General features: G+C 48.0%; 2 protein-coding genes across 3 annotated transcripts in view; both read right to left on the minus strand.

The window, feature by feature from the left end:
* Positions 1-10,974, minus strand: part of LOC105479910 (intraflagellar transport 172) — a 44,161-nt gene extending 33,187 nt beyond the window's left edge. The window contains exons 1-10 of the mRNA XM_071076422.1: positions 10,814-10,974; positions 6,412-6,555; positions 6,068-6,180; positions 5,589-5,628; positions 5,233-5,298; positions 4,942-5,021; positions 4,651-4,738; positions 2,379-2,593; positions 1,356-1,479; positions 839-934 (exon numbers count right to left, since the gene is read on the minus strand). Of these exons, the coding sequence (XP_070932523.1) occupies positions 839-934; positions 1,356-1,479; positions 2,379-2,593; positions 4,651-4,738; positions 4,942-5,021; positions 5,233-5,298; positions 5,589-5,628; positions 6,068-6,180; positions 6,412-6,555; positions 10,814-10,852 (1,005 nt within the window). The 5' untranslated portion in view covers positions 10,853-10,974. The remainder of the gene's footprint in view (positions 1-838; positions 935-1,355; positions 1,480-2,378; positions 2,594-4,650; positions 4,739-4,941; positions 5,022-5,232; positions 5,299-5,588; positions 5,629-6,067; positions 6,181-6,411; positions 6,556-10,813) is intronic.
* Positions 10,975-13,084: 2,110 nt separating this feature from the next.
* On the minus strand, positions 13,085-16,428 carry LOC105479744 (fibronectin type III domain containing 4). 2 transcript variants are annotated; one of them, XM_011737936.2, is made up of 7 exons: positions 16,105-16,428; positions 15,772-15,917; positions 15,577-15,692; positions 15,157-15,361; positions 14,616-14,705; positions 13,877-14,001; positions 13,085-13,689 (listed from the first exon to the last, which is right to left on the minus strand). In XM_011737936.2, the coding sequence occupies exons 2-7, from the start codon at positions 15,902-15,904 to the stop codon at positions 13,654-13,656; spliced, it is 705 nt and encodes a 234-aa protein (XP_011736238.1). In that variant the 5' UTR covers positions 15,905-15,917; positions 16,105-16,428; the 3' UTR covers positions 13,085-13,653. The 2 variants fall into 2 exon arrangements, with proteins under 2 accessions (XP_011736238.1, XP_070932527.1); XM_071076426.1 differs by lacking the exon at positions 13,877-14,001 and having other exon boundaries at positions 13,085-13,375; positions 13,489-13,689; positions 16,105-16,408.
* Between the last annotated feature and the right edge of the window lie 1,600 nt (positions 16,429-18,028).

Here is an 18,028-nt window from a genome sequence, read left to right on the forward strand (position 1 = left end):
TCTTACAGATAATTATCTGTGTATTCCCAATGCCTAACACTGCTGACACAAAGTAGAGAATGAATAAATGTTTCTGGAAAGAATAAAAGAATGAAGAAACCAATGTATAATAAATGGAAGGACAGAGGTAGAAAAAAGAGAAAAGTGGGCCCAGGAACTGAGAAATTTTTAGCTTGCAACATCATACACAGTGAGCTCAGAGGCCTTAAAACAACAGAGTTCACATTTATAATCCTATTTATCCAATTGCCCAAATGCCAGTGTGTAGACAGTAAAGTTTTAAGCCAGGAAGGCTTAAGTGGCAATCTGCACACCTTACGCCTGGTGCTTAAAACTTTTCTTTTTCTTTTTTTGAGACAGAGTCTTGCTCTGTCACCCAGGCTGGAGTGCAGTGGCAGGATCTTGGCTCATTGCAACCTCCACCTCCCAGGTTCATGCCATTCTCCTGCCTCAGCCTTCCAAGTAGCTGGGACTACAGGCGCCCGCCACCACGCCTGGCTAATTTCTTTGTATTTTTAGTAAAGACGGGGTTTCACCATGTTAGCCAGGATAGTCTCGATCTCCTGACCTCGTGATCTGCCCACCTCGGCCCCCTAAAGTGCTGGGATTACAGGCATGAGCCACCGCGCCCCGTCAAAACTTCTCTTACGATAAGCTGCAAGAACTACAGCAGGAAAGTTACCAAGGTGTTGCCCTGACATATTCTGTTGCCCAGAACAGCTCTTCCAGAGGGATGAAGATGAAATTTGAACTACGGCTGTGGCCAGAGGCAGGGAAATGTTATAAGGATGAATGAGCCACGCAAAGTCTCAGTGCAGTAGGCTACCATCCTGCTTACCTGGCTAGGTCCCACATATGTCAACTCAAACTTGTTCTTGTAAATACTCCTTCGGAGACAGCAGTCAAACTGTTCCACCCCACCACATAGTGTGCCCTAGAAGGGAAAGTGACAGCATAAAAGGTCACACACATAGTACACTGGCATGGGGAGAATATCTAGAGACATCCTCAAAACCTAGGCTCTAGAGTCTAGAGAAGAGTTGGCAGTGAAAGACCTGGCAGTTTTTGGAATTACCATAAGGAAACAGGCTACAATCATTGGACTCAAGGGCACAACATATTAATGGGATAAAAGGGAGAAACTAGCCCTGCCTACACACAATTTTTTGTCTCTTTTGTGACCTCCAATAAAGTATAAATTTCTCTTTCCTGCCTTTAACGCCAGAATTTTAGGTTAGGGTCAAAAGGAAAGAGGAGATTTTCTAGTGTCAGGGAAGAGTGCTTTAGGATAAGGCAGGATTTTTTTCTAGTTTGGTGAAAGTCACCAATCCAGAAAGGGATTACTAGTAACACACCACACAGAGCCGTGAGCCATCCCGCTTCCAGGCCAAGGCAGTGATGGTGTATAAATTGGCAATCTCCTTGGGCTTTGCCTCTTCCCAGATGCTTCTTTGAGGGCTCCAGTTGAACACCCGAAGCCTGAAATAAAGTATGTGGCTTTTAGAAGAGATCAAGGCTGAGCTAAAGAGTGCAAATGGGCTTATAAGCAAAGGAAATTAGTCTTGCTATATCAGAAAAGAAAGGAAATAAAAAGAACAGACAAGCTAGGCAGTCTAGCAGGAGAGGATATAAAGGTGCACAGGAAATAAGCTGGGAAAATCAAGGCAAAACTAAAATAGAATAAGTGTGAGGGGAGCAGAGAAAACAAAAAGACCAGGGCAGGTGAGAAAAATAAGCTACTAGAAGCAAAAAAAATATGCAACAAGGAGATAAATGCTAGGAGTCAGTGAAGAAAGAAGAGAACACAAGGAGACATAAGATTGAAGGGGGTAGAAACACAGGACTGACAAAGCTGGGGTTAAACACATGCCAGAGAAATGACGAGACCTGGAACATGGCTGTTTATCTGCTGTTCCATCATTCATTCATTCATTCGCCAAACATCTGAGCATATCTTAGATATAAAGCATGTAGATGCTAATCTAGGCACTGGAGATAAAAAGATGAATAATAAGCCGCCTTCTATAGGACTCTGATTCAGCCATCTATCTGGCTACACAACAACAGTTTGCAAACAACAAACTGTAATATAATGTGAGAAACTCTAAGCGGTCTCAAAGAGGGCAATGGAAACAGAAAATAGAGATGAATTTTGCTATGGAAGTGCAGGGAGAGGCACAGAGACAAAACAAGAGCCCAGGACGTTTTGGAACTGCCAGCACACCAATGGATGGAGGGAGCAGGAAGAGGAAAGCGCATGAATTACATACATACATTTGATTCTGCTCCAGTCTCCCACTCTGGCTCAGAATGATTTGGCTAAAGCAGAGTGTTCACAGAGAAAGCAGGCAGAAGATAAAACTGGAAAGGGGACTCACCTGTCATAACTTCCTAGCACAACAGACTGGCCCCCAGGACTTGCTACAGCTGTGGTGAACTCCCGCTCCTGAGGGTCACGGCTATAATCAAAAGTTTGTAGCACGTGGCCTTCTTTTCCATAGGCTACAATCTTCCGATCACAGCCCGCAGCCACAATGCTATTGGTTGCCCATGCCAAGGCATAGGGTGGACACGGGTGGTTAACCAACTTCCCCTAAGACAGAAGTAGAGGGTTTCAATCACTCTCCGAAGACTCCACCCGAAAAATTCCTCATTCTCAACACCTGGTACCTTCACTCTGACCATCATACCCTGCAGAAGTCTCTTCCAACATTTTCCTATCCCAACACATCCTAATCCTGAACTCTTCACAAATTGTCACACACACACACACACACACACACACACACCCCTGTGCAAACACTTGTTGACCTTGTGCTCTAGAAAAACCTCAAAATGCTTGTATATTGGAATTTTCTTTTTTTTCTTTTTTTTTTTTTTTTGAGACAGACTCTCACTCTGTTGCCCAGGTTGGAATGCAGTGGCGCGATCTCGGCTTGCTGCAACCTCTGCCTCCTGGGTTCAAGCGATTCTCCTGCCTCAGCCTCCTGAGTAGCTGGGATTACAGGTGTGTGCCACCACACCAGGCTAATTTTTGTATTTTTAGTAGAGATGGGGTTTCACCATGTTGGTCAGGCTGGTCTTGAACTCCTGACCTTGTGATTCTCGGCCTCTCAAAGTGCTGGGATTACAGGCATGAGCCACCGTGCCCGGCACGTATTGGAAATTTTAAATATATACCTGGTAAAGCTCCTCCAAAACAGAGACATCCTACACATTAACCAACAGCATCCAGGCCCACAAAGAGCATAGGGCTTCTTTTTTTAAGGAGGGTTAAATTTAATTATTATACAAGTAATTCTCTCTCTTTTTTTTTTGAGATGGAGTCTACTCTGTCACCTGGGCTAGAGTGCAGTGGCGCATTCCACCTCACTGCAACCTTCGCCTCCTGGGTTCAACCGATTCTCCTGCCTCAGTCTCCCGAGTAGCTGGGATTCCAGGCACATGCCACCACACCTGGCTAATTTTTATATTTTTAGTAGAGATGGGGTTTCACCATGTTGGCCAGGCTGGTCTCGAACTCCTGACCTCAGGTGATCCACCCGCCTCAGCCTCTCAAAGTGCTGGGATTACAGGAGTAAGCCACTGTGCCCGGCTTATACAAGTAATTCTTTTTTTTAAGACGGCGTTTCCCTCTTGTTGCCCAGTCTGGAGTACAATGGCATGCGATCTTGGCTTACTGCAACCTCTGCCTCCCAGGTTCAAGCGATTCTCCTGCCTCAGCCTCCCAAATAGCTGGGATTATAGGCATGTGCCACCAGGCCCAGCTAATTTTTTTGTATCTATTAGAGACAGGGTTTCACCTTGTTCGTCAGGCTGGTCTCGAACTCCTGACCTCAGGTGATCCACCTGCCTTGGCCTCCCAAAGTGCTGGGATTACAGGCATGCACAACTGTGCACAGCCCACAAGTAATTCTTAATGTAAATGATTCAAACAATACAGAATTATATAGAGTAACATGAAAGTTTCCTTTTTATTCTCCATCTTTTTCCTTTCCCCTCTCCAGAGTAAACTGTTAACTCTTGTTTCTATGAATCCACATACATAAATATATATTATATATATTTTACACAAATAGGAATAATTTTCACTTTTCATTACCCTAAGAGTTTTTATTTCCCTTTGTCTCAAAGTCCCTTCCACCTGAGTCATCCCTTCTTATAAGTAGTAAGCTCCAGGCTCCTAAACACAAATCCTTTCAGTGGCCACATCCAACTTTGTCTCTGTCCCTGAGGTCTCACTCCTCTAGCTTCCTCCCTTAGTACCTCAATCCAAATGCCTTAGAAGTCCAACCTCCTCTAGGAGGGTTCCTGGAATTTCCTTATCCCCTATCCCACAGCATCCTTTTTTTTTTTTTTTTTTTTTTTCTGAGACAGGGTCTTGTTCTGTCACCCAGGCTGTAGTGCAGTGGTGCTATTTCAGCTCACTGCAGCCTCAGCCTCCTGGGCTCAAGTGATCCTCCCACTTCAGCTTCCTGAGTAGCTGGGATTACAGGCCCACGCCACCATGCCCAACTAATTTTTGTATTTTTTTTTTTTTTTTTTTTTTGGGTAGAGACAGGGTTTCACTGTGTTGCCCAGGCTGGTTTCAAACTCCTAGACTCAAGCAATCCACCCACGTCAGCCTCCCACAACATTCTTTATTCATACCTGTGACTCTCCAGAGCCTTCATCATCAAAGAAATACCTAACAATGGTACCATCTGCATGACCAGAGAGAATTCCTTTCCCAGAGCAACTAAAAAAGGAGAAAGGAGAGAAATATAGGAAGAGATTATTTTATCTCACCAAGAAAGCCCCTTTCTCTGTCAGACACAACCCTGTCTGTGGTTCCTGCTACCAGTTCTCCTGCCTTTCATACTATGGTCTTGCAGTCCATATTTCCCCACAGCGTTTTTCTGACACTTCCAGACTCTTGTGATACTACTCCTCTTCACTCACTTTGTTGTCAGGGACACCACGTAAGACTCTGTCCCATAGATGGTAGATGATTTATTAGTTTTGGTGTTTGCTAAACGAACCTGAAAATGGAAAAATGACAGAAGTATGGTTAGGCTATTTTAAATTTAACTAGGCCTTAAGAAAAAAAGGAAAAACTATCCCACAAAACTGGTCCCTATGCATTCTCCCCAGCATACAACTTGATCCTAAGAAAGAGGGTGAACCATATTCCTCTCTCCAGAACCATTATCCCTACCACCCCCTCTCTTGTGTTTCCCTTCCCTCTTTTACCTTCCCTTCAGCCAGCCCAAAGACAATGATGTACTCTGCGGGCCACTGCAGACAAGTGACAGCACTCTGTGTGAAAGGAAATGATAAAAAGGATAACCCCATCTGTGTGGGCCAACACATTTATAACAACTTCAACACCCCACCACACACCACCACGTCAATCTCCTATACGGAAGGGACACAACAGGGCTCTAAGGAAGACAGCAGATGACCGTGTACAGCCACGAAGCACCATCCTTGCAGTAGGAAAAGTCACATTCAGATGTTAGAAATGCAACTCCTGGCTGTATTTATAAGTAGATATATTGATATATGTTTGTTCATCCTAAGCTTCCAGTGACTGGTCTGAACTTTACCGTCTGGATGAACTTGTTGCAGATGACTTTCTTGTCACCCCTGCCAAACAAAAGGAGGGGAAACATATTAAAAACCACTTCCATAAACAAATTGCCAAAAATGATGCTGAGGGAAGAGAAGAAAGAGCAGATTTCTTCCCTGGCCCACTAGTGTTTCTGACTACTCTGTAGGAGCCCTGAAGGGAGGCATATAAGGCAGCCTAAGAAGTTTCAGAACAATAACAAAGATGCGACATCACTCTGGGCTTCCAGGATCTCACAGGGCCTGCTGTTGATCTTGGACTGTTTCCTCCAGGGATGGGACTGCAGAACACGTGGGACAGGCGAAGGCAGAAAAGCAACAACAGACTCCAGAAAGTCTCTGCCTTCAACGGTCAAGCTTGGCTTCTCATCCTCTTTATTTCCCCTCCCCAGTGAGGCATTTCTCTTGCCTTCCCCTTCTTTCCCGGGCAATCGTATCTCCCAATCTCTATCCTCACCAATCTTCTCCAATCTTGTAGACATAGATGATGTTGTCAGTCTGTCCTATGGCAATTTTAGTGGAATCAGGAGAAAAAGCCATGCCCTTCACCATATAGCTCTTCCTGCCATACTAACAAAAAAAAAAAGAAAGAAAGAAAAAGAAAAAGAAGTAATGAGCACACATGAAAGAAAAAAGAGAAAAAAAAAGGTATATGTGTGCTCCTAAGGGAGCTTGAGGATTTATACTGAGAAAAAGGTGGGGTGCACCATTTCCTATGCCGATGGCTAGGAGGCAGACTAGGTCTTCCAGGGTTGTGAGACCCCACCAACAGGTTAAGGTACACGTGAATACACTGTTTACCTTCATGTCAGCTGGTTTGGTGGAGAATTTATCTCTCCGTTCTCCATGTTCATCATACAGCAAGACCACTCGGTCCACTGTGCAGACAGCAAATTTGGCATTGTTCTGGGACCAAGCCATGCAAGTCACCTTTGCAGCTCCATCCTGCAGAGGCAAAGGGGTAAAAACAAACCCATGTGCTGGTCTAGAATACCAAAAGCATTTCTAGTTCTATTAATTCTAGTGTAATTCTGGTCAATTTTCTTTCTGTCATGATTCTTTTTTTTTTTTTTTTTTTTTTTTGAGACGGAGTCTCACTCTGTCGCCCAGGCTGGAGTGCAGTGGCCGGATCTCAGCTCACTGCAAGCTCCGCCTCCCGGGTTCACGCCATTCTCCGGCCTCAGCCTCCCAAGTAGCTGGGACTACAGGCGCCCGCCACCTCGCCCGGCTAGTTTTTTGTATTTCTTAGTAGAGACGGGGTTTCACCGTGTTAGCCAGGATGGTCTCGATCTCCTGACCTCGTGATCCACCCGTCTCGGCCTCCCAAAGTGCTGGGATTACAGGCTTGAGCCACCGTGCCCGGCCATGATTCTTTTTTTTTTGAGACGGAGTCTCGCTCTGTCCCCCAGGCTGGAGTGCAGTGGCCGGATCTCAGCTCACTGCAAGCTCCGCCTCCCAGGTTCATGCCATTCTCCTGCCTCAGCCTCCGAGCAGCTGGGACTACAGGCGCCCGCCACCACGCCCGGCTAGTTTTTTGTATTTTTTTTAGTAGAGACGGGGTTTCAACGTGTTAGCCAGGATGGTCTCGATCTCCTGACCTCGTGATCCACCTGTCTCTGTCATGATTCTATCCTCAAAACAAAGAGATGCCTGTAGCCCATCCTGGTCTCCAAGGCCTTCAGATCCTGGACTGTGAGAACAATGTGTTTCCAGAGACTCATATGCAAATGCACTAAGAGGCAGTGTGCTAAGTCAACTGTATGAATGAATCTCTGCAATGGCCTCCTTGTTCCCAGATCTACTACTGAAATAAATTCAATTAGTCTGGTAAGTTTTGGTTGTTAGCCATTCATTCAATTAATAGTTTTTGAGCACCTTATTGATCAAGGCACATGGCCAGGGGCTAGGCTAAGAGACAAAAAACAAACCATAGATCCTGCCTCCAGGTCTAATAAGATGGTGTAAAGTAGGAAAAGTCCTATTAAAGTATGTATAAAATACTGCAATAGTTTGGAGAAGCCTGAGAGAATTTTATGCTTAAATTATCAAAATTAAGCTTTGAAGAATGAATGCAGTTGAGTAGGAAGTTATCTGAGATGGAAGGAATGGCAATGAGCAAAGGCAAGTTCTGGACAAGAAACAGTAATTTAGTTTATTTGAAACTATTATACCTTATAAACAGTAGAATAGAAGGGGTAAGGCAGGAAAAACGGCCAGCTAAGGAAGTCTTTAAAGCCAGGCAAAGGAGTTTGGGCTTATTTGGCAGGAAAGGGAGAGACAGTGAGAGTTCAAGATAGGGGGAGTACGAGTTGAGACTCAGGATGAACAATCCCACTTTCTTTTCTTCTTAACTACCCATTTCACAGAAACTCAAGTTAGAAGTTATCCAGGTGAATTATTCTGACTGGATCTGACCCTTCCAACACTAGCTCTGGTCCTAAGGGACTAGTTCTGTTATGAAGGGTTTCCTTCCTCGAAAACAAAACATTTATTCTGCTTTTCTTCTGCCCCAATTGTTTGATTAATTATTTGGATACTAGAGTTCTGGCTTAAAACATTGACACTTTTCACTCCAAACTCACCTATCTCCAAAGTCAGAAATAAAAAGGCTCTTTTCCTCCAAATCCTCAAGCCAGAAAATAGCCACACCACCATCACTATGATCCTCTAACTCTTCATTATATTAGGTTAGAAGGGCTGAGGGCTCCTCATCAACCGTTGCTGATCCTCCTGCTTTATCGCTTTGCCCAATCCTGGGCATGCAGCCCTACCTGCATCATGACATCATCTTATTTTGAGAGACTGAAGGAGGATTTCATTTCCAATTTTTCCGTTAGGGCAAAGAAATGTTTAAATTACATATTCAAGAGACAGCTTGCTGAGCAATGAGCACAAATCTCTTTCTTTTTTTTTGTCTTCAACTGTGGAGAGAGCACAACTATTTTCTGTTCTAATTTCCTTCTTTCTTTTTCTTTTTCTTTTTTTTTTTTTTTGATGGAGTCTCACTCTGTCCCCCAGGCTGGAGTGCAGTGTCACAATCTCAGCTCACTGCAACCTCTGTTTCTTAGGCTCAAGGATTCTCCTGCCTCAGCCTCCCAAATAGCTGAGGCCACAGGCGTGCGCTATCGTGCCCGGCTAATTTTTTTGTATTTTTGGTAGAGACAGGGTTTCACCATATTGCCCAGGCTGGTCTTGAACTCCTGACCTCAAGTGATCCACTTGCCTTGGCCTCCCGAAGTGCTGGGATTACAGATGTGAGCCATCATGCCCGGCCTGTGTTCTAATTTCCTTCTATTGTCCAAATGCCACACCCTCTGTGAAGCCTTCCTGATTTCCATAATCAATTCTGCTTTCTCTACAATATGTACCTCACTAGATTGTTTTATTAAGTGAGGTAGGGAATAAAATAATAAGAGCTTGCCTTTAACAAGTACTTACCATAGAATAGGCATTTTGATAAGTGCCTGACAAGCATAATCTCATTTTACCTCATAACACTGAGGTAGATGCTATTATCCCCCTTTTACAGATGGAGGAATGGAAGCCCAAAAAGATTAAGTAATTTGCCCAAGTTCACATACACCGTTTGTAAGTGGTAGGACCATGATTTATTTAATTAATTAATTTACTTTTTGAGGCAGAGTCTCGCTCTGTCACCCAGGCTGGAGTGCAGTGGTGTGATCACGTCTCACTGCAGCCTTGACCTCCTGGGCTCAGGAGATCCTCCCACCTCAGTGACCCCAGCAGCTGGGCCTACAGGTGCTTGCCACCACACGTGGCTAATTTTTTTTTTTTTTGACATAGTGTCACTCCTGTCCCCCACGATCTCGGCTCACTGCAACCTCTGCTTCCCAGGTTCAAGCGATTCTCCTTCCTCAGCCTCCTGAGCAGCTGGGATTACAGGCAGCTGCCACCACACCTGGCTAATTTTTGTATTTTTAGTAGAGATGGGGTTTCACCATGTTGACCAGGCTGGACTCGAACTCCTGACCTCAGGTGATCCGCCCGCCTCGGCCTCCCAAAGTGCTGGGATTACAGGCGTGAGCCACTGCATCTGGTCAAAATTTTTTTGTAGAGGTCCTGGACTCCTGGGCCCAAGTGATCCTCCCACCTTGGCCTCCCAAATTGCTGGGATTACAGGTGTGAGCCACTGTGCCTGGCCAGACATCTTATTCTTATTAGCTTTGTATTATTCTGTCCTTTGATTTTTAAATGTCCTTTCCTCTTGTCTATCAATTTTTCACACTGCTTTTCAGTTTACAGTGCTCTTTTGTGTATATTACTCTATATAACTCTTCCCCAAGTCCCCCAAAGTTGCCTTTAGTACTCATGTTTTTCAAATGAAGAAGTTTGTGAGTGCTCCGAGACACTGTATGATAAAGGCTAAAGTTAGAGATATCAGCTCATTTGTTTAAAGTAGTGGTGGCCAGCCTGGTCAACATGGGGAAACCTCATCTCCACAAAAAACAAAAACAAAAGCAAGCAAACAAACAAACGAAAATTAACCGGGGGTGCTACTTGGGAGGCTATGGCAGGAAAATCGCTTGAACCCGGGAGGCGGAGGTTGCAGTGAGATCACGCCACTGCACTCCAGCCTGGGCGACAGAGCAAGACTCTGACTCAAATAGTTAAATAAATAAATAGTGGTGGATCTGAAATAAGGGCAAGGTAAGAAATTTTAGAAAGAAAGTAAGAAAGAAGTGGTGGAGCTAGGACTTAAATTCTGCTGTGCTAACTCCAAAGTCCACCCTTTCTTCACCATGTTTCAGGGCTCCTCACCTGGTGCCCAGCCTCTCCTGAATCAGAATACACGGTTCGGTCTTTGCACTCCCCCTTCAGGGCTTGCACCTAAGGCGTTTATTTAATTATGGGCAGATTCATACTCGCTGCTTACATGTGCACCTCTCCCTCTAATACGAGCCTCCTGAAGGCAGGGGAATAAGTCGGGTGGTTTGGGTATCCTTCGAGTCCCAGCACGGGGCCTGTACACAACTGATGTGAATGAAATGTAAGGAAAGCTGCAAGTCCTTAGCGCTGCATCTCGCCTCCTGAACACTGTATCGACAGGACAGGGTCCAGATCATCGCTATATCCTTTATAGCCTTCTGCACACAGTAGGAGCTCAATATCATTAAACTTCAGTTCCCCCACTTTTCTTGGAACATAAAGCGGAAGGGGGAGGGACTGGCACGCAACTCCTCACCTGAGGGCTCAGCAGGGTCCTCAGGTGCTTCAACTGCATGACGCACACTTGTCTCTCAGATGCTACCAGACAGCGACAACTCCCGTGGTTACCTGGACAACCCGCCACGCAGTCGCAGCGACAGCCGCTGACGCTTATGCGACCGGAGCGCAACACGCGTCGCAAGGTCACACGTAGCTTTGCGGCGAAGCAAACAGAACGTGCGCAAGCGCGGTGAGATCTAGGGCGGGCCCTTGAGAGGGCTTGATGAATGCTCCCCTTGACCAATCCCGTCGCCGCATGCAAACTCGAGACCAAGCCCCGCCCACAAGTCTTCGGCCAGCCCTGGGTCCTACGTCATAGCGGTTCGTCTCGCTCTTTGATGTACCTGGCTGTTGCTGAGTGCACTCTCTTTTAATCCTCACAACCCTGGAGGGAAGCAGGGCGGTTGCCATGATAGGCCTTTTGCAGTTGGCGGAATTGTACCCAAATAGGTTACATGACTTGCACGGAATCGCAAGGCTGATAACGATAGCTAACGATGAATACTATGTGTCTGCCAGATACTGTGTAAAGTATTGTACGTGTATTTATGTCATTTAATCCCAAAACCGCCTTTTGAAGAGGATAGCGTTATTATTAGTCTCATTTTACACAACAGGAGACTCAAGGCACTTGCTCAGACTAACACAGCCAGCGAAGGACTTGGAACTGGGATTCAACCCAGAGTTAGTAGCTTTAAACAGCTTTTATGTTCCTTCTCAACTCCAAGCTCGCTCTCTGCATGCCACGATACTATAATCTGTGACACTCCCATTCCAATAAATGACATTTATTCTCAGAATCTGAGAGATGAGTGTTTTGGAACCAGCTGCCAAAGAAACGTAAGGTACCCTACTTCCAAATCAGTTAATGGTGAGTTAAAGACTGCTGTTTATATTGGAATGCTTTTATGGTTCAGTTTGTTGTTGTTGTAGTTGTTTTGAGAGTGAATTTCGCTCTTGTTGCCCAGGCTGGAGTGCAATAGCGCGATCTTGACTCACTGCAACCTCTGCCTCCCAGGTTCAAGCGATTTTCCTGCCTCAGCCTCCCAAGTAGCTGGGATTACAGGCATGCGCCACCATGCCCGACTAATTTTGTATTTTAGTAGAGACTGGGTTTCTCCATGTTGGTCAGGCTGGTCTTGAGCTCCCAACCTCATGTGATTCACCTGCCTCAGCCTCCCAAAATGCTGGGATTACAGGCGTAAACCATGGTTCCCGGCCTATGGTTCAGTTTTGAGGGCAGACCTGACTTGGCTCACCCGACAGGTTGTCTTGTGATACCTGGGGTTAGAAGTTGGTTAAGTAGAAGAGGGATTGACCTGTTGGTCTTTGTTTGGATTGGAGTCCCTTTCAGACTTTTTGGCCTATCTTCTAACATACCAGAGAGATTGAAATGCAGAAAGGAGTTATTCATAAGCCTGCTCTGAAATGATCCAAAGTTGGGAAGATCTGTAACTCTCCAGAAAGTGTAGCATATGCTCTCCAGACAGACTGTGGGTCCAGAAGCCTTCCCCAACAGTGGTTGCAAATGTCAACAGGTGTTTGTCTCATGGCTACCAACCAACCCTTAGAAAATAGGAAAGAGCAGAGGACAGCCCCTATTTTCACAGGAAACAAGTAGGCCTCAGAGCTCAAATGATAATTCTTTTGACAGGGGAGTCCCAACCCCTCAGTTTTATTTTCAGGATCCTCCTCTGGATATGGTGGCAGAGCATGAATATAAACTCATTTATGATTTACAGTTATTATTGACTTTGACTAAACAGAGACAGAGATGAACACAAAGGAGGGAAGAACAGACACAGGAACACATAGGATAGGAGCATGTGGCGCCAAGGAATCCATGAGTGTAGCTGTCCTTTCATTAGTCCCCAAGACACTGCTTAGTCCTTTTCTGACCATTAGCCCAGGGTTGATGGAGGAGTCAGAAGAATAAGTGCTGAGGAGCTGTGCTGTCAATGCAAGCAGTGAAGATAAAAAGGCTGGTGCTCTTTCATATGATATGCCTTTGTTTTCAGTGGTACAGGAACTTATATCTTTCTCTTCTCTTTTTTCCCCTTCTCACCCAACAAAGCAAAATAATCTGGGGTTCTAGTTTCCTACACCTCTTCTTCCTGGCCCTATCCTAGGGTGGGGTATTATCACACCTTGCAATGCTCCTGTCAAGTAGGTGGTGGTGTAAGGGGCCCTTGGAGGGTCGGGAGAGAGACAAGGTGAAGAAATGTTTTCAGCATACTATACAGTCAGCTCCAGTTTGTCCAAGAACCTTTATTGGAAAAATGTCCAAGGAGTGAGATCACTAGCAGCTGAAGGGGCTGCCAGGTGAGAGGGGGAGCACCTGAGGCTCCATGGAAGACATTGGAGTAGTGCAGTGCAGCATCTGCCTCTAGGCTCAGACAATTCCTTTTATTTGTTGGGGTAAGAGGAGTACCCACAGAAAATGCGACCAGTCCCTCTCTGAGGCCCAGAGGCAAGATGTGGGGGCAGCTGGGGATGCTGAGAGTCCTGATACAGGTGAAATGGGGCCCCCATTTGGGACCTAATGGAGTAGGGTACAACGAGTGACTCTCCCCTGGACCGGGGGATGGAAGGAGATATCCCATCTGATATCCACTCCCCAGGTCCAGGGGCACAGACTCTTAACAGACCTACCTTCTGGCTCTGCTCACAGTGGAAAGAGGATGGGTACCAGGCCTGAGATTGTGGGAGTGTCATTACCCTCTGGGAGTCTCAGGCAGATCACCATCTTGGGCTCTCCCTGACCCCATCCCCATCCCCAGTTGTTAGTGCATCTCTCTTCTGGGTGTGTTTCTTCACTCAAACATCGATGGTGTTGATAGATGGTGATTTTTTCTGTGAAAGAAAATGGCCTGTGTCTCAATTTCAGGAAGGTAATAGGTGCCACCCTTTCTCTCCAGCCTCCCCCATCTCAGGTCTTCCATTTTCCATCTTTTTCTGCCCCTCTTTGGCCTTCTTCCTTTCCCTGGCTGCCCCTCAGGGGCAGAATCACCCTTTCCGCCCTCACTGGCCCCCACATCACCTGTCTTGTCCCCACTGGCCTTCCCTGAGGACTCTGTTCCGGCCCCTTTCCCTTCTCCTTGGGATTGTTGTTGGAGTCATTGTCCTTGATGATGTCATACTGACGGCAGAACAGCCCAATTACAGCTGAAACACAATACAGTCTGAGCCTTCATCTCCACCTCCCTCCTCACAGGGAGATACCCACATAGCTTCTAGAAAATCCATGAAGAACATCCTGAACTCCTGGTGCCCATGCAGTCCTCCTCTCCGGGCTCTCAACAGCCTCCTCTCCCTCTCTTCAAAGTTCAAATCATCCCTCCTCAACTAATTATCTCCTCACTCCATTTCTCATTTCTCTCGCTTCTTTTTTTTTTTTTTTTTTTTTTTGAGACAGAGTCTCGCCCTGTCACCCAGGCTGGAGTGCAGTGGCACAATCTTGGCTCACTCACTGCAACTTCCACCTCCTGAGTTCAAGCGATTCTTCTGCCTCAGCCTCCCGAGTAGCTGGGATTACAGGCACCCTCCAACACACTCCGCTAATTTTTGTATTTTTAGTAGAGACAGGTTTCACTGTGTTGGCCAGGCTGGTCTTGAACTCCTGACCTCAGGTGATCTGCCTGCCTTGGCCTCCCAAAGTGCTGGGATTATAGGTGTGAGCCACTGCGACTGGCCCATCTCTCACTTCTTTTTCTCCTGACAACCTTTGCCACCTCACACCTTTACTGAGTCCCTAGTCCCCTGTCTAGCTGCTTACTCACCAGCCCACATGAGCAACACCACCACAATGATGACCACTTCCCCGGTCTGCAGTGGCCGCTCTCCATCCAGACCCTCCACTGTGATGTCACCTGAGAAAGAAGAAGGCAGACTCCGGGTTACTGGGGAATAGCTATCTATGTAGACATATGCAGGATGGAGATGCTGGGGATTAGAGAGGGTAGACGCATCATAATATTGCCCTTGGAGTGTAGGGTAGCCCCTCCCTGGGAGGAAGCCATTGGTGGACAGGTGGTTAGCGACCAAAAAGCAGGATGGCTGCAGGTTTATTACGCACTCATGCAGGCTGCAGCTGATGTGAAGTTGGGTAACAGGAAGCTTAAAAGCCCTTCCCCCGAAAAACTCAATACCAGCCTGTCTATACCCAGTCCCCTTCCCACCTGCTTTTCCTTCCTTTCCTGGCAGTACAATGAATTAAATCATCCTATTCAACTCAGCTAGTCTGTTGCTTGTCTTAGAGAAGTAAGTAAGAGGCTGCAAGCCAGGTGAGCAGCCAGAGAATCCAATAGCACAGACCCTCACCTGGGCTTGAGCTGTTTGAAGGTAGCCGGTCAGAACCCTTGAGAGTTCGGAAGTGCACCCGGGGCCCTGGGGGGCTCTCTCCCCGAAGGCCGATGCTCCTGACCTGCACTGTGTAGTCACTGTCTTCAGCCAGGCCCCAGAGGGCACAGGCCCGGGTGGTGGTGTTCACCTCCCGAATCACACGCTGCCCGGGGCCATTCTGCCGCTGCAGGGAGATGAGGGGAGAGGAGGACAGCCTCACCCCAGTGCCAGGCTACAAGGCTCAACCAGAGACTCTTCAACATCCAAGCACTCCGGGGGAGTAGCGTGAAAAGGGCAGCCTGAGCCAGGATACGGCAGCTTCCAGATCCCCCCACCTAAGTGAAGAAATGTGCAGAAATCTAAGGACACAGGTTGGGGGAGCAGAAGGGTGATTCATACTTGCTGGGAAATGGAGTAGCCAATGACGATGTTGCCTTCTGGGACGTCCCAGGACACAGTGGCCGAGTTGGCTCTGAGGTGAGTGACCGTCACATTCACAGGAGAGGGAGGCCGGTCTGTGGGAGCCAGGGTGTTAACAGGTTTCACCCACTGACTAGCTCTGGTTGACCCTCAGCCCCGTTCCCCTTTACTTACCTGCTCGCAGGAAGCCCAGGTCACAGCTGACCAGCAGGAGGACCGTGGGGCTTAGATATGGGGAAAGGGGCATCAGCGAAGCCATGTCCCCACCGAGTCCGCTGGGGGGGGCACTGTGGCATCCGCTTGACATCCAGGCGGGGCTCCTGGAGGTGGCAGGAGTTGTGGGGGGTCAAGGACTGCCCACAACGCACGGCGGGGGGGGGGGGGGGCGGTCAGGCAGCAGCTCTCCTAGGCTCCTCACAGCTCACAGCAACCCTATTTTCTCCGCGCCCTCCCACCCCCGCATTGCCCGGGCGCCCCCAGAGTGCGGTCAACCCTGCCCACACCCACCTCCGCCGGTCCTCGCGGTTGGTCAGGCCTCCGGGGGCTGCTCGGTGCCCAGAGGGCGGCCCATCGCCCGACTCGGTGGCGCTGCCCCTACCCCATCCCGGCGCGGGCCCGGCGAGGCGGGTAGCGCGGGGCCGAGCTGCGGGCCGAGCGGGCGCGGGTCTGCGGAACCCCCAGGGCTCGGGCGGGCCGCGGAGTCTGTCCGGGAGCAGGGGGCGTTGCCCGGACGCTGGCCTGGGTCCCCGGTGCGGGAGGCAGTGCGGCGGCCTCCGCCCGCCCCTGCAGCGGGATGTGACCGTCCCGGAGAGCCAGCCGCCGCCTTCTGCAGCGCTGGCCCCGCTCGCTCCGCCGCAGCCCGGCCGGGACGCGCGGGCCCGCCCCGCCCAGCTGGGGTTCTCGCCGCCGTCATTCCCCTCCCGCCCCCTCACCCCCAGTCCTCTCGGGGCTCCTCCCATGACCCTCCCAATGGCGCCTCCGGGGCCCCCATCCCTTATCCCTTCTCTCTCCCAGCTCAAGCGGACGAGCCGGTGGGGGCGTGCGGGGAGGCGCAGGTGCTAGGGTCTCCGGCACCTGGGAGATCCCCCTCCTCCCCGCGTGGACGAGCCAAGTTGAGAGGAGGAATTCCATCTCCAGTGCCCGAGGGGCTAAGAGGAGAGGGGAGACAGGGAGGGAGATAATAATTGCTTTAACGATCCCTTACTTGTAGACTGCGTCAGCATTTAAGTCTCTTTCCCATTCATAATCTGATTTAATTCCGTTCACTTTCTCATTCATTCTTTCATTTATTCAGCAAATATTTATTGAACATCTCCTATGTGTCTGGCATTATGTTAAAACCCGGAGATACAGCGATTGTTAAGAGTGTTGGGCTTCTAGGGAGAATCAAAGCGCAAAGACCCCGGCTTTTTAAAAAGAATTACTGTTCCTTTCTTTTCTTTTTTTGTTTTTCTAAAGCTCTGCCACTTACGGTGTGATTTTGGAGAAACTGGTTTATTTGTGCCTCAGGTTTCCCACCTGTAAAGCAAAGCGTGTGAAATCTCACAGGGTTGTTGTGAGGCTCAAATGAGACAATGTGGGGGAAGGATCTTTATAAATCTCACAACACTATGTGACTGGATGATGGTGATTAATTTCCACCAATCTGTTAGTTACTTCTTTGTTCAATAACATGTAAGCCCTTACATTATTTCATGCTTTGGTTGAGTCTGAAATCTGAATTGAGAACCTGTGTATGAGTCCCAATTTGTCCAGTTGTGTGATCTTAAGCAACCAGCTCAACTACTCTGAGCCTGTTTCATCACCTGAAAAATGAGGGTGTCAGTATTGACCAACATGTTAGTGTTGGTGTATCCAGTGAAATACTGTCTGTGAAAAGTATGTTGTTCAGTGTAAATAAATGTTGGCTAACATTGTATTTAGGGCAGATCCTTTGGTTTCTAATTCTCAATGCAGTATTTCTGTTTCTGTGAGATTTTTCCCGCTGTAATATCCAGTACAGTGTGTGCACACTTGGGGCTCGGAAGCTTCTGCTACCTTCCTTTCTGAGAGGAGAGGATAAAATGGGACCAGCGGGACTGTGCGTGCTAAGCATGTGATCAAGCCATGGGCCGGGTCCTCTGACTTCTGCTGACCTGGCGACCCTGATCTCTGGCCTCGGAGGACACTTGCCCAGGGATTCTCACTGCCATGGGTGTTGTCCTGCACTCCCAGGCTCCAGGTCCTCCGGAGAAGAGGGCATTGTCCCTGTAGGGCAAAAGTCCTGAGCCTCAGGTCTTCATCTTCAAGGGCCAAAGCAGAGACTTGGCGAGTCAGGATGCATGCAAAGAGGAACCCCAGGAGTTTCCCTGGGGTTACCAGAGGGCTGGGGGCCTAGTGACCAGGAAAGGGTGGTGCAGGCGGTGGTACAGGGGGTGGTGCTCTGAGAGCC

This window comes from Macaca nemestrina, chromosome 13, assembly GCF_043159975.1.
Source record: "Macaca nemestrina isolate mMacNem1 chromosome 13, mMacNem.hap1, whole genome shotgun sequence".
NCBI lineage: Eukaryota > Metazoa > Chordata > Mammalia > Primates > Cercopithecidae > Macaca > Macaca nemestrina.

What these genes read in the sequence shown, in the direction of transcription:
- LOC105479744 (XM_071076426.1), bottom strand. Translation starts at nt 15,904, where the DNA reads ATGTCAAGCGGATGCCACAGTGCCCCCCCCAGCGGACTCGGTGGGGAC. An exon ending in CCTGGGCTTCCTGCGAGCAG is followed by an intron (nt 15,693 to 15,771) that starts GTAAGTAAAGGG and finishes TGGCTCCCACAG; the next exon opens with ACCGGCCTCCCTCTCCTGTG. An exon ending in TTCAAACAGCTCAAGCCCAG is followed by an intron (nt 14,706 to 15,156) that starts GTGAGGGTCTGT and finishes CTTCTTTCTCAG; the next exon opens with GTGACATCACAGTGGAGGGT.